At 55.7% G+C, this 13,285-nt stretch overlaps 6 protein-coding genes across 6 annotated transcripts; 4 read left to right on the top strand and 2 right to left on the bottom strand.

Annotated features, from left to right (window-relative positions):
- Nucleotides 1-457: 457 nt before the first annotated feature.
- Nucleotides 458-2,338, bottom strand: LTR77_003219 (uncharacterized protein; the record flags this gene model as incomplete). Its single annotated transcript, XM_064800476.1, has 2 exons — nucleotides 458-620; nucleotides 774-2,338. The coding sequence occupies 2 exons, from the start codon at nucleotides 2,336-2,338 to the stop codon at nucleotides 458-460; spliced, it is 1,728 nt and encodes a 575-aa protein (XP_064661815.1).
- Nucleotides 2,339-3,483: 1,145 nt separating this feature from the next.
- On the top strand, nucleotides 3,484-4,533 carry LTR77_003218 (uncharacterized protein; the record flags this gene model as incomplete). The annotated part of the gene is made up of 1 exon (XM_064800475.1): nucleotides 3,484-4,533. The coding sequence occupies one exon, from the start codon at nucleotides 3,484-3,486 to the stop codon at nucleotides 4,531-4,533; it is 1,050 nt and encodes a 349-aa protein (XP_064661814.1).
- Nucleotides 4,534-4,577: 44 nt separating this feature from the next.
- On the bottom strand, nucleotides 4,578-6,147 carry LTR77_003217 (uncharacterized protein; the record flags this gene model as incomplete). The annotated part of the gene is made up of 3 exons (XM_064800474.1): nucleotides 4,578-5,623; nucleotides 5,779-5,934; nucleotides 6,006-6,147. 3 exons carry the CDS (start codon nucleotides 6,145-6,147, stop codon nucleotides 4,578-4,580), a joined length of 1,344 nt encoding a protein of 447 aa, XP_064661813.1.
- A 353-nt stretch (nucleotides 6,148-6,500) lies between these two features.
- LTR77_003216 (uncharacterized protein) lies at nucleotides 6,501-7,771 on the top strand (the record flags this gene model as incomplete). The annotated part of the gene is made up of 4 exons (XM_064800473.1): nucleotides 6,501-6,557; nucleotides 6,619-7,146; nucleotides 7,204-7,344; nucleotides 7,397-7,771. The coding sequence occupies 4 exons, from the start codon at nucleotides 6,501-6,503 to the stop codon at nucleotides 7,769-7,771; spliced, it is 1,101 nt and encodes a 366-aa protein (XP_064661812.1).
- A 1,203-nt stretch (nucleotides 7,772-8,974) lies between these two features.
- Nucleotides 8,975-10,006, top strand: LTR77_003215 (uncharacterized protein; the record flags this gene model as incomplete). The annotated part of the gene is made up of 2 exons (XM_064800472.1): nucleotides 8,975-9,828; nucleotides 9,883-10,006. The coding sequence occupies 2 exons, from the start codon at nucleotides 8,975-8,977 to the stop codon at nucleotides 10,004-10,006; spliced, it is 978 nt and encodes a 325-aa protein (XP_064661811.1).
- A 932-nt stretch (nucleotides 10,007-10,938) lies between these two features.
- On the top strand, nucleotides 10,939-12,640 carry PDI1_1 (protein disulfide-isomerase precursor; the record flags this gene model as incomplete). The annotated part of the gene is made up of 3 exons (XM_064800471.1): nucleotides 10,939-11,062; nucleotides 11,119-11,717; nucleotides 11,768-12,640. 3 exons carry the CDS (start codon nucleotides 10,939-10,941, stop codon nucleotides 12,638-12,640), a joined length of 1,596 nt encoding a protein of 531 aa, XP_064661810.1.
- Between the last annotated feature and the right edge of the window lie 645 nt (nucleotides 12,641-13,285).

Raw genomic sequence — 13,285 nt, 5'->3', positions numbered from 1 at the left:
TACTCAGCTCACGCTACGTTGACCAGTCGCGTATTCAGATCATCGGTGCTACTTTGCTTTATCCCTCAAGCAGTTTGCATTGACGACGGCTTATCCAAGTCGCCGAGATCAGTGCTCAGCGCACAGCAGAAAAGTGGACGAGGTGAAGCTGCAGATGTCTGTACGTCCGTCTCCCTCTGTCGATATTCTGTCTCAGATACTAACCTATATTACAATATAGCTGACAACCCAGACAATCCAAGAAATCGGGGGTATACCAAAAACATCCCAAGCCGTTACACATCCACCTCCCCAAAAATGTCAAGTCGCAAACATCCTTCTCCCACCCCCCCACCTCCCCTTCAAAATCCCCTTAATAGTACTCCCCCGACTCTTCCCCGTCGGCGCCAAACTCCTCACACTCTCATTCGTGCCATCCCTCCCTTGCTCCCTGTTATGATTATGCCCTGCCTCCCTCTCATCCCTTCTCCCTCCGCCCTGCCACCGCTGCGGTGGCGCCGTCGGCTGCGTAACCCTCGACGCGTAAAACGGCTCCATGCTCCCGCTTTTTGGCGCGGAGGAGCCGGATGTGTTTGAGAGCGAAGGCGAAGCGTACGCGGAGTCCGGATGCGTAGGGGCTTCTTCGCGGGTGCGCGAGGCGATTTGGGAGGCGGAGAGGGAGTCGCTGGAGGGGGGGAGGTGTTTCATGCGTTTGGAGAGGCGGCGGGCGAAGCCGGTTCTACTTCTTGGAAACAGTTAGCGGGTAGTAGGAGGGGAGGGGTGGAGGGACGTACCCGGTTAGTGATTGTGGCGTATCGCCCTTGTCGGAAGATGCGCGGGTGGAAGTGCTGTCCCGTCCTTTCGCGCCGCCGGTTTGGGTGCGTGCTTGTTCTGCGCGTTGCAGGATGTCGACCGCGCCTTGGCTTTTGGAGCGGGAAGCTGGGGGTTTTGGGCCGTTGGAAGAGGTGAGGCGGAGAGCATTGTTGCCGAAACTCTGGGAACGTCCTGAGTAGTCGTGCGTCTGCCAGCTTTGATCGGGCGGGTTGCTTCGTAGTGGGTTTTGGTGTGCAGGTTGTTGTGATCTACTGACTCCTTCTCGGAAGAACTCGGCGAGCGCGGCGGTGTCGGCTCTTGAGTCCGCTTCTCGCGCTCTTCGGTTGGACAAGGCGCCTGCGGTGCGCGGACGTTGGGGTTCTGTAGGGGTTTTCGTGGATCGTGTTGCGTTGCTGACTGGAAACTGCGGTAATACTTGCGTCTGTTCGGACCTAGAAGCGGAATGAGACGATTGCGGTTTGCCCCAGTTTTTGCTGTCTGTCCTGGAGTCTCTCTGCAGCGGCGGCAGTGGCTTGTACAGCTGCGTGTGCTGGACAGAAGATTGGGGCAGAGGCGGTACAGCCCCCTCAAATTGCCGCGGTCTTAGGCCTGGTGAATTAGGTGCCGACTTGGAGGATCCAAAAGAGCCGTTCCGATTTTGACCTGCGTGTCGTGTACTCGCTGTTGCAGCCATCCTCGACATCTCGCCCAGCAAAGCTCCCAGCCTGTCCAGATTCTGTCGCAGCGTATTCGCCTTCTCCTGCAAGTCTGCAATATACCTCGACCACCCACGCTCGTTGCCGCGCATAGCGTCAAAGACTTCTGATATGACCCGCTTCTCCTTCGGCCATTGATACCGCACAGTATCCAGATATCTCCCGAGCTCCCTATTCGCTTTCACGGCCTCTCTTAGATCATACAGTGAAGCATCCTTTGCTCTCGCCGTGCGATTGATGATGCTCTCAATCTTCTCGTTCCCATCCAGCAGCTGCGTCCGGAACTGCTTATCATCCAGCATTGTCTCAAAAACGCCCTTGTGCTCCATCGGGAGCTTCAAATGCCGTACTCTTTCCTCAATATCTGAAATACCCAACTCAAAGTCCTCTGCCGTCTTTTCCAGAAATGTATCCACCTCATTTACATGCGACTGTAGAATCTTGACAACCTCGCCCTCCGACTTCGCCTGCTGTTGCTGCAGCAAATGCAGGCCAAAGACTATCTGCGATGCCAGCTTGAGCAAAGGATGATATCGAGCGGTCGGCCGTTGTCTCCATCGCGCCTGCCACGTATCGTCGTACTTCTGCGACTCGAGCAACGTCTGTCGTCTGACTTCTGCATTGTTTTCGGAGTTCGAGCCGTCGGGTTCATCTGCTGATTCGTCGATTGACTCCTCAAAGGCGGCCTGCATAGACGGGACGGGATGGAGCGGCGCATCGGTCGTCGCATCGGACTCGCCATCGTCTGTTCGGTCGTCCACATCGAAGCCAGAAGTCACTGGAGAGTGGAAGTGCTCTTCCCCATTGCTGCCCTTCCGCGTGATGGTCATTGTGGAGCGTGGTAGTCCCGCCTTGTGGTTGTAAGGATTGTGCTTGTTAATCTAATTGCCGATCGCGGCACGGCAGTTATTTTACGGGCGTCCGTTCATGCCTGCGCTCGAAGGATATAGTAAGGCATGACTGCAGTAGGAAGAACGATGACTGTGAAAGACTTGTACCGGTATGAAGAGAAGGCGACGAAAAGAGCGTGGTCACGGAGAGAGGGCTGCATACGGTCAACACGAGACGATGGGACCCCAGGATCTCACGCGGTGTAGACGATTCGGGAAAAGGTGCAGAGCTACTGGAAGCGGCGTTTCGGCTTCACGTCGCACAGGGGAATTGCAAAAGCTTGGTTGCAGATCATGCTTTAGCGATCCGGCTCCACGAAATGTGTTACAGACAAAGGCCCTGTCCCTGCTGTCGTTCGTTGCAGCGGGAGTCGCGGACTCGACCGTGCCAGCGTTTGAAGTTCCAGTCGTATGCGAAGCAGCAGCTGCTTCCAGATGGCCACACTGTTCACTTCGCCCGCAGCACGCCGACGGTAATAGAGGCCAGAGAGTTTGCGCTATCCGTCTCCATTCATCGAAGTCCGGAAAGATGACGGGCGATGTTCCGGTAGGGAGTGCACAAGATAGTCTTCCTCGGACGGCTTTGAAGTTCATCGTGGGGTCCTTTGCTGCCATCGCGCGACAGCATAGACTCTCGTACCGCAAGGTATCTGCCGGGAATATTGCGCCATCGTTTACTTGGTAACTTCGCTTGAGGCGCCCTCCAGGTCGGGGCTGACTGACCACCTCGCTATTGCTCAGCGTCCGAAGCGATGTTGTAGAGCTTCGTAGAGATTGTACCTTAGCAATGACGGGTTCTCTTTCTCTTCGCGTTGTGATGGAATGTCAATGTCGTTGGGCCGAAGTTGCACTGTTGCAGCCAAATGCTGTTCGACTTTTGCACCTGACTCTCTGCGGCAGCGGCAACGCGTGATTCGCGCGCATCCCACTTCACTTCACCCACGTCCACTGTAGGGCAAACAACCACGAGGACCCGATCGCGTATCTGCGCCAACAATCACAGTCGTGTATCCTAGGCTTCGCGATATCCACCTTGTCGCTGCGCGCCGAGCCATCGACCTTGCGCACCAGGAGAGGGGGTGGAGATGGCCACCACTCCTGCTCGGCAGGATCCGAATGTCCAGCATCGCTTTGATGGCGACGTCAAAGTATTGAACTCTTCTGGAGAAGCGCGCGCAGCCATACGGAAAGCACTGAGCGCCCTCCATCAAAATGTCCACGTCCCAGGAAACGTGCCGGTACAGATTTCGGCGGACATCAAAATCGGAGTTGCTGGTGCCGATGCGAAGCAACACACGTATACCGTGACGGTGACCTCCAACGACTTCGACGCTGGATCTTTTGCACAGCAAGTTCCTTCTGCGAGTGCTGGAGCCAATGCCTCGACCCCCAGTGTACGCAATGTGACGCCAGGGGCCGCAACACCTGCAAACGGACAACCAGGCCACGCGCATCCTACACCACAGCCTGGGTCTCGCAAGGTGGATGAAGATGACGATGTGGTTGAGATACGTCCCTTCAAGCGGCCGAAACTCAAAGACAGCACTTCTTCTCCAGCCCTAGGCCAAAAAGGAGCGCAAGCTCAGAAAGGATCGACAACAGAGCAAACCTTTGCTTCTAGGGAGGATGAAATGTACCACCTGACCAAGGGCTGGAACACCGAATGGAAGCAACAAGGGGGCTGGCTGTTTGACAACATCACCAAACTCAACGCCGCCAACACTAACAACACATATCGCCTGGAGTCAAAAATGGCTTCGGTACAGGACGTACTCGGCAATAGCATCAACTCGGCAAATCTATCTGTTTTGAACGAGCTCGCGAACGTCTCCACTAAACTCATACCATGGCTGGAGACATGCAGGAAAACCAGCGCCGACAGCATGAATGCCCGTTCGGAGAAATGGCGGACGAGCAGCGCGAATTTCCATGACCAGACAAGGCGAGAACGCGAAGCAGCAGAGCAGAGAATCGAGCGGAAGCTGGAGGAGCAGCGAGAACTGCTGCTGAGATTGGCCAAAGCGAGTGGTGTGGACGCTCAGAAAGTGCAGGAGGCGGGTGCAATTGCTAGCCGCGAGGAGAGTCTCGGCGCGCAGCTTACTGCTGAGCTGAATATGGAGGCTGAGAAGTCATGAGCATAAATAATGAGCATCGCTCTTGATTTACGTCGCAAGCGGCATCACCAACCTCGCCACCGGAGCCAGACGTCTTGGACAACATTTGGATCGGCCTTATCGGAGTCCACAACCACGTACCAGCCATGGTTGGCACCGGCGATACAAGCGTGGTTCGGCCACAGCATCAACTTCTGACCGAGTTCGAGCGGGCGCACGGAATCTTTGGCTCCCTCCCACGCAAGCACGCCATGCTCCTGGCTGATCGAGCCTACGATCCAACCTGTCTTTGAGCCTTCAGGATCGTAATGACTTCCTGATTTTTCCGGCCAAGGAGTCACGACACCCCATCCAGGATAGCTCTTGCAGGGTTCCCGTCCCAGCGCGATCGAACCTGCTGCAACTAATGCCTCGGGCTTGTCAGTTCGCTCTGAATATGTGCTAGCGACTTCGACCAGGAGGCGGAAGCCGAGATCAGAGTACGACAGCAAGCTCTGCGCTGGATTGACCGCGGACTGTGTTGGCCGTGCTCTGGCGGCCATCTGCTGCATGTCCATGACAGGATAGACGCCGGCATGTATCTCCAGGTCGAAAGACTGCTTGATCCGATCCAGCATCTCCCGGTACTTCTGAGCGCCTTCCGTTCCATCTACTATGTTCTGCACGGCGGTGGCGGTGGGCGTGGCCCCCAACGACAGCGTAACTTTTGGAATTTGGCCGTCTTGCGTGGGTGTCGCACCGGTGCACTTGAGGAAGGAGATGGCGCCCTTTTCGAGACCTTCAAGCTCCCTGGCCATGTACTGCAACGCCTCATCCGGGCTGCTGGAACCATATGACGTGCCCAGGTGCGTGTAAACACCTGCCAGCCGCACACGCTTCGATGCAGCTACTGCGTACGCGACGTCAGCGAGCTGGCCAGATTCCGGCGGCACGCCCTCTCTGTGGTCGCCGACATCGATGTTGACCCAGACTGGAATGGTCCCTGGCCATGCGGCATCGTCGACCTCGTCCAATAACTTGATGTGAGCCGGGTGGTCCGTGAACAGTCCGACTGTACCCTCGCCGAGAATGCGAGCAACGGCGGCTAACCGTGGAACGGCTGACGGCAGGACTGGAAGCCCGTACAACACCTTTCAGCTACTGTCAGAGACCCATTGCGACCTCTTGCTGTCACGCTCGATTACTCACGTTGATCTCTCTACCTTGCACCTTGCACTCCATCAACCAGGGCAGCAGATTCTCCACTTCCGAGACAGTCGAACATACGAGCTTTACCGGCCTCGAAACCTCCTCTCCGACCTGGAGCTTGGCGATTTGTGTCGTCTGCAACTTGCTTCAGCAGATATTCCAGCATCGCGAAGAGGCACGCTACCTTGTGCGTCTTCACATGCGCCCGAAATCCAACGTCAACCTCATCAGCCGCTGCATTGCAGTTAGCATCGACCCGTCAAGTATGGAAGAGAACAGTTACGGACCATCGAGCATCAGCTTACAATTCCTCCGCACCACTGCTGCGTCAATGACCGCTGCGGGCGTTTGGACGTCCTTGACATTGTTGCCGACGTATTGGAGTTGCAGAGCCGCTACGGAGGGGCTGGGGTAGGCGGAGGGTGCGTTTGAGGATGGGGTTTGCATTGTTGCTGGTGGCCTTCGAATGTCGAGCTCTTGTGCTTGAGTGGTTGTGGTTGCGGTGGGATAGCTCCTCGATCACATGCAATATGGAGCATCAGGCAATCGAAAATACCAGATTGGAATGCAACATCATATCATACACATGAGTTGACTCACCTGTTTACTCTTTTCTACGCCCTGCGTGTTACAATGCGAAGAGTGAGGTGAAGTTAATTCTGCCAAGACCCGCTCCTGCCCCACTTGGACACGACCAACCTCTTTCGGACGGAGTCTTCAAGTATTCCACCAAGTACAGCCATTGATCGTAACTCCACCGGCGCTTTGTAACACAATCTCTCCAGGCTACAGACACGAAAATGGGAACGAAGAGGCCAGCTGAAGACTCTGCGGGAGCGAGGGACAAGAAGCAAAGAGTACCACTCACCGCAGAAATCGCCACTTGCAGTCGGCCAGCCCTGTACTGATGAGAAGTAGACGAAGAAGCAATGGAGAACTCCTCGCAACGGCGAAGCGAACAAGCAGGTGATCCAGCCTGGCGATAGCGGCATCTGGGGCACGTGCAACAAAGGCAAAGAACGAGCGTGTGTTGGGGAACTCCGGGACCTCTTCGCAGAATACGCTGAACTACTCTATGGCGTTGGAGCGGCCGGCGAAGCCAACAACGACATCAACGCCGAACCATCATCATCCAGCATCGAGAATGAAATCAACGCTGAAGTCGCTGAAATGAAGCATCCCGAAGCAGCGCCACTCTTCACACCAATACGGATAGACGTGCAATGCGTGGTGTTCTTCAAGACCACGGCGCCGATCGAGCCCGTCAGCTTCGTGAAGCGGATCTGCGAGGACGCCATGAAGAGGGCCAGCCGCAAACGCACGCGCTGGACGAAGCGACTTTCTCCGATGACCTTGATGGGGCGGGCGTCGCTGGATGGGCTGGAAAAGGTCGCGCTTACAGTGCTCGAACCACATTTTCACCAGACCCCGTTGGAGCCGCGGAAGGTAGGGCACGTTCGTTTTCCGGTTGTGAGGCGCGAAGGCTGACGTTGGATGTGGCAGTTTGCGATTCGTCCGACCTTGCGGAATCATAACCTCATCAAGCGAGACGGGATCATTAAGCTGGTGGCTCAGTGTGTGGGTTCGGGGCATCAGGTGGATCTGAAGAACTATGATTTGCTCATAGTGGTTGAGGTGTTCCAGGTAGGTACAACTGGCTTGCGAATGTGCTCGTGCAGCTGCTCACCTGATACAGAATATATGTGGAGTGAGTGTGGTTGACGACAGCTTCGAGCGCCTCAAGCGATTCAATCTCGCAGAGATTTACGATCCTACCCCAATTACAGACATTAATGAGGGCAAAGCGCCAGTGTCAGCTGTGAAGGCTGAAGAGGGTACTATGGAGGTCGATGGGACGCCGGGCAGCCATGCATTGATGCCGGCTTCAGCTTCCAAGCCAGAAGACGTCGCTCCGGAGCTCGATCCTATAGCGAGCAAGACTGCATCAATGGTTGATGCAGCGCCCAGCGTTGAGACGCCAGCATCGTCATCAGCTCCCAAAGCTGAAGAGGTGGCCATGGTGCTTGATTCTGGCGCAGAGAGGACTGCATCTATGGCGGACACGCGATAAGGCCGGCTCCTTCTCGATTCGGGGGCGGAGGGTAGCTTACCGATGGCGGACACGCGATAAGGCAGGCTTCTTTGCCGTTGCTGCATGAGCAGAGAGTTTCAATGCAGCATCATGGAAGCGGCAACGAGCAATGACTTGATCCGAGAACCCCACAACGAGAGCGCCTTGTGTCAGGCAAAACTCAATCTCGACGTGCGGTCGATCCTTCCGTCGACCCGTCCGCTTGGGTCGAGGTGCACTGCAGTGCTTCGGTTGGCTGCAGCACGCAGAGGCCTCGTGGCGAGCACGATTGCGGTAATACAATAAATCTCCTCGCTAGTGGCGGCGATGCAGTGCGACAGATGTGGCAGCCTCTTCCAGCTCTGATCGAGCATGGCTGCATGTGTTGCGCATGGTAGAATATCAATCAGACTGCAGCAGTCTCAAATCTCGCCCACCAGAAAACGCCACATCGCTTCCGGCACATTGGACATCCCTGCAATAGCGTGACATCCTGGCGCTGCCGATAGACGTTCTCCATTGGCCATGTTCGATCTGCTGCTAGACGAGCCCTCTAAGCCCTTTCTCGATGAAACTCGCGAACTCACACATCCCCATTCGCTTGACACGAACCTTAATATATTGCGCACGTCTTGGAAAGCGGGCCACGATGTCGTGAGAGGCTCACCTAGACCGCGGGCGAGCATGACCGGCTGATTTGAGATTTCCAACACTCGCCAGACTCGCTTGTTTTCGTTTTGGGACGGGGGCCGGACTGGCAACCTGCGACGCTTTCCACACGCAACTTCTGGGTTAGTGTACGTCAGACGGGGCGTTCGATGACATATAGCCTACATGTACATGTCACTCTGCAACAGAACGTGTTCGAGGTTGGCATAATGCTAAACGCAATGGCGTGTCAAGCGACGCGAGGCGGGCTTGATGTAGGATTCGATGAGGTGTACGACATAGGCTCCCATCCTCTTCCGATCACTCTCTCATATTAACCCATCCGGCCTTCTTCGGCGCCGTCGTCAACCGCAGACTCATATGCCCTTCACGGACCGACATCTAGCAGTCCACGCTTCCTGAAACGGTAACTGCATTCTGACCTTCGATCTCGCATGCGGGCCGCCAGATCTCTAGGTTACCCTTGATCTCCGTCTGCACTTGGGGCAGGAGTAGAGGGTTGACGAGTATTTAGTCCTCCAGCTGGACTGGATGATGGCGATCGGCAAGACAGCTATGGCCTCGAGTACACCTTCTTCGCCTGATCGGAACGCTATACAACGGACTGCTGCCGCTGCCTTGCAATCGAAGTCGGTTACGGTGGAGAAGCTGGACGGATATACCTTTCGGACATACCGACTGAGGACCTCGGAGAGGTTCTTCTATGTTCTGAGATGTCGGCCTTCGTTCAACATCCGGTTACTACGTCATGAGGAAGGGTGGATAGAGACGGAAGCTGGGACTCTTCAATCCATCGGTGGGAGAGCCGATATCTTCACGCCGAGGTTGATCAAATACCAAAATACCACCTTGCACATCGGGAGCTTCTACCTCATCACTGGGCCTTTCACCGGATCCATTCTGGCTGATGTCGAACCAACGTTGTCAACCCATGCTCTCGCTAGCATAGACAAGAGTCTTGGCCAGTACGTCCGTCGATTGTCCATGATGCCGGGGGAGGTGTTCGGTCCAGTACGGCAAAGTCAAGGCTTCCCCGGCTTTCGATCATGGGCGAAGGCCTTTGCATTCCTGCTGGAATCGATCATGCGGGATGGCGAGGACGCACTGATCAGCCTCCCATACGACCACGTCCGGGACCTTGTCCGGCGACATCGATCGTCTCTAGAGAAGATCACGCAGCCCAAGCTGGTCCTGCTGGAGCTGTCGGCGGACAGAAACGTGGTTGTCGATGTCAAGGCAGAGCAAGTGACTGGGCTCCTGGACTATTCGACAGCGATATGGGGCGACCCGTTCATGTCTGATTGCTTTTACAAACCCACCGCGAGCTTTGCGGAAGGTTTTGGTAAGCTGCCTAATCAGTCGGCTGATGAGCGAATACGACAGTACCTGTGAGTATCCTTCAGGGAGGGTATGAAGCAGTTCGATAAGCTGACCAGGTCCAGGTATGTCGTGTACCACTCGATGCTGGCCATCGTGCGGCAATTCTATCGGCCGTCGGAGGATGAGAACGAGATGCAAGCGCGGCGGGATTTCACGACTGCTGTCCGCCAACTCTCTGGCCAGTGATGCCTTTTGAAGGGGTGGATCTGGCGCCTTTCCAGTTTCCCGAAGTCCTGGTGCTGGGTAGAAGATGGCTTTTGATTTCAGCGAGGCGTCTGGGTTCTTGGGTTCCGGTTCATATTGGCGTTCTTCCGGCGTTCACCTGGACATCTAGACGGCATATTTGAGATATGAGCGAGACGATGTACGATTGACGAACCATTTGAAGCTTGTGTGCTAGGGGACACAGAACCAGCGGCTGCGGGGGCATCTGATGCTGGTCATATAGATGTACAATGAGATACAAACTCTCTTGCCAGTCTCTCACCAGTCATCGAGGGTTGCGAGTACGATTGGAGATGGTGGTGAACGATCCTCCTCCCTCGGCAATCAACCCCTCTCGCACGTGACATCGTATACCAGCAGGCCGAATGCGGAAGGAGCTCCAATTCGAGACCAAACTTGCCTCCCAATGGCATAGCATGGTAACAAGTGCTCCAAACACGACGGAGAAGCACGCTGACCACCTTCTTCTGAACCTGAAGAAGCAGGTGGTCGTCGGCCTGTGGCTTGGCAAGCTGGTATGAGTTCTCGGGATGGATTTGTAATGTCGAATTGTGCTTTGGTTCCGCGGGCAGGCAACAAGAACAGCTGTCGCTATCGACTATCAGTAATCCAATCTCTCGCCCTCGTAGGCGTTGATGAAAGGAACATTAAATCTTCAAAGCGTCGCATCTATTTTGGGGAGCAGTGTTGGTTTGCTTCGAAAACAGCCAGTTGTTCATTCTCCTCTGGACCCTGAAATCCTCCCAGGGAGCTCGTGCCATTGCCTGAAGAACCCTCCCACAAAGACAGTCTTGCGTCTTACTCCAGTCTTCTCTATCCACCTTTCTACCTCAATCACACTTGCGAGATCACTCTAACACACGAGAGGTACTATCTGGAATCGAATCGCAGCCATGAGGTACTCGCTCGGCCTATTGGGGCTCGCCGCTCTGGGAGCAGCAGCTTCGGACGTTGTCGACCTCACCAAGGACAAGTTCGATGGGTTTGTCGCAGAGAATGATCTGGCGCTGATAGAGTGTGCGTCTTGTCCAGCCCTTCAGCTTAGCGGTCCCTTGCTGACAGATTTTGAACAGTCTTCGCACCATGGTGCGGTCACTGCAAGGCGCTCGCGCCAGAGTACGAGGAGGCGGCCACAACTCTCAAGGAGAAGCAAATAGCACTTGCAAAGGTGGACTGCACCGAGCAACAGGACCTGTGCCAGGAGATGGGCGTCGAGGGATACCCGACCCTCAAGGTCTTCCGAGGCAAGGACAACGTGTCCCCATACGGCGGTCAGCGAAAAGCAGAGTCGATTGTCTCGTTCATGACGAAGCAGTCGATGCCCGCTGTATCGCTCATTCAGTCCTCTGAGGCGCTCGAGGAATTCAAGACCGCGGATAAGATCGTGATGGTGGGCTTCTTTGCAGCGGATGACAAGTCCAGCAATGCTACGTTCACGGAGGTTGCGGAGGATATGAGGGATGGTGCGCTGTTCGCTGCTACCTCTGATGCTGCGCTGGCCAAGGCCGAGGGCGTCAAGCAGCCGGCGGTTGTGGTGTACAAGTCTTTTGACGAGGGCAAGAACACTTTCGAGGAGAAGTTTACCAAGGACGGCATTGAAGAATTCATCACCAAGGCCTCGATCCCACTTGTGGGAGAGGTCGGACCGGAGACATATGCCAGCTACATGGCTGTGAGTGAAGCACTTTTCGATCTTCTGTCTCAGTACTGACATATCTACAGGCCGGTATTCCTCTCGCGTACATTTTCGCCGAGACTGAAGAAGAGCGAACGTCTCTCGGAAAGGCCCTCAAGCCAATCGCTGAGAAGCACAAAGGCGCCGTCAACTTCGCAACCATCGATGCCAAAGCCTTCGGCCAGCACGGAGGCAACCTCAACCTCGAGGTCGGCAAGTGGCCTGCTTTCGCGATCCAGGACGTTTCCAAGAACCAGAAGTTCCCATACGAGAAGCAGGGCAGCGAAAAGGACCTGAGCCAAAAGAACATCGGCAAGTTCGTCGACGAGTACCTCGCCGGCAAGATCGAGCCCAGCATCAAGAGCGAGCCCATCCCCGAGAAGCAGGACGGCCCGGTTACCGTCGTCGTGGCAAAGAACTACCAAGACGTGGTCATGGACGACGGCAAGGACGTCCTCCTCGAGTTCTACGCCCCGTGGTGCGGACACTGCAAGGCCTTGGCTCCCAAGTACGAGGAGCTGGCCGGTCTCTACAAGAATCACGCCGACAAGGTCGTCGTCGCCAAGGTCGACGCCACCGCCAACGACATCCCAGACGAGATCCAGGGTTTCCCGACGATCAAGCTCTTCAAGGCTGGTGAGAAGACCGAGCCCGTCGAGTACTCCGGCTCCCGCACCGTCGAGGACTTGGCCAACTTCATCCGTGACAACGGCAGCCACAAGATCGACGGCGCGTCCGAGGCCAAGGGCGCTGAGACCATGGAGGGCGTGGAGACGGAGGGGATGCCTCAGCAAGCTCCTGCTGCTACCGCGTCTGGAGCTGCTCAGAAGGCTGCTTCGGCTGTTTCGGAGGCTGCGGCTTCGGCGAAGACTGCTATTGTTGATGGCGAGGAGGGGCTTGAGGAGCATGATGAGCTTTGAGTGGTTTGAGGAGGCGAGGTTTAGTATGAGGATGAGAAGGTGGAGGTCGTTTATGACTTGATGGGATGACTGGATGAGACGAGGTGGATCTATGGGTGATTGGGTCTGCTGGGTGCATGTAGTTCTACGTAGCTGTATGAGGTGCATGGCGTTCTACCATCTTTTTCTGCCTGCCTTGGCTCGGTTCCTACAAATGTGACTCGTTCCGCCTCTATACGCACCGTGTCTCGTCCGTTATGTGTTGTTCACTGGCCTTGATTCGTAGTGCATTGCTGGTGTCTGCTCGCGCAAGACATCTCGTTACCACAGCGTCGGAAGAGAGTAACGCGGAGCCAAGCTTCAATCACCTCCGCCGTCATCTTAACTCTACCACCACAGCATCCACCTCGTCCGCACCGCACGCTCCGGTAGAATCATTACCACAACAATCACAATAGCAGGCGCCTGATCTCAGACACTCGTAGCACGAGCAAATCAATAGACCTCCGCCCAATCTCGATCGCTCCACCACAACTCCCGAGGTCGACCGCTTTTGCACCTTGCCTGCCGATGCATCACTCCCCGACTCGATGTTGGAGCCATACAGTCGAGGTCGCAAGGGCATGATGGGTCCGCAGCTGTACGGATGAGCACCACCGACGACCG

The sequence above is a fragment of the Saxophila tyrrhenica genome (assembly GCF_035928015.1).
Source record: "Saxophila tyrrhenica strain CCFEE 5935 chromosome Unknown scaffold_4, whole genome shotgun sequence".
Taxonomy (NCBI): Eukaryota; Fungi; Ascomycota; class Dothideomycetes; order Mycosphaerellales; family Extremaceae; genus Saxophila; species Saxophila tyrrhenica.
Note: the sequence above shows the minus strand (reverse complement) of the source record. Positions and strands in the feature narration are given on the sequence as shown.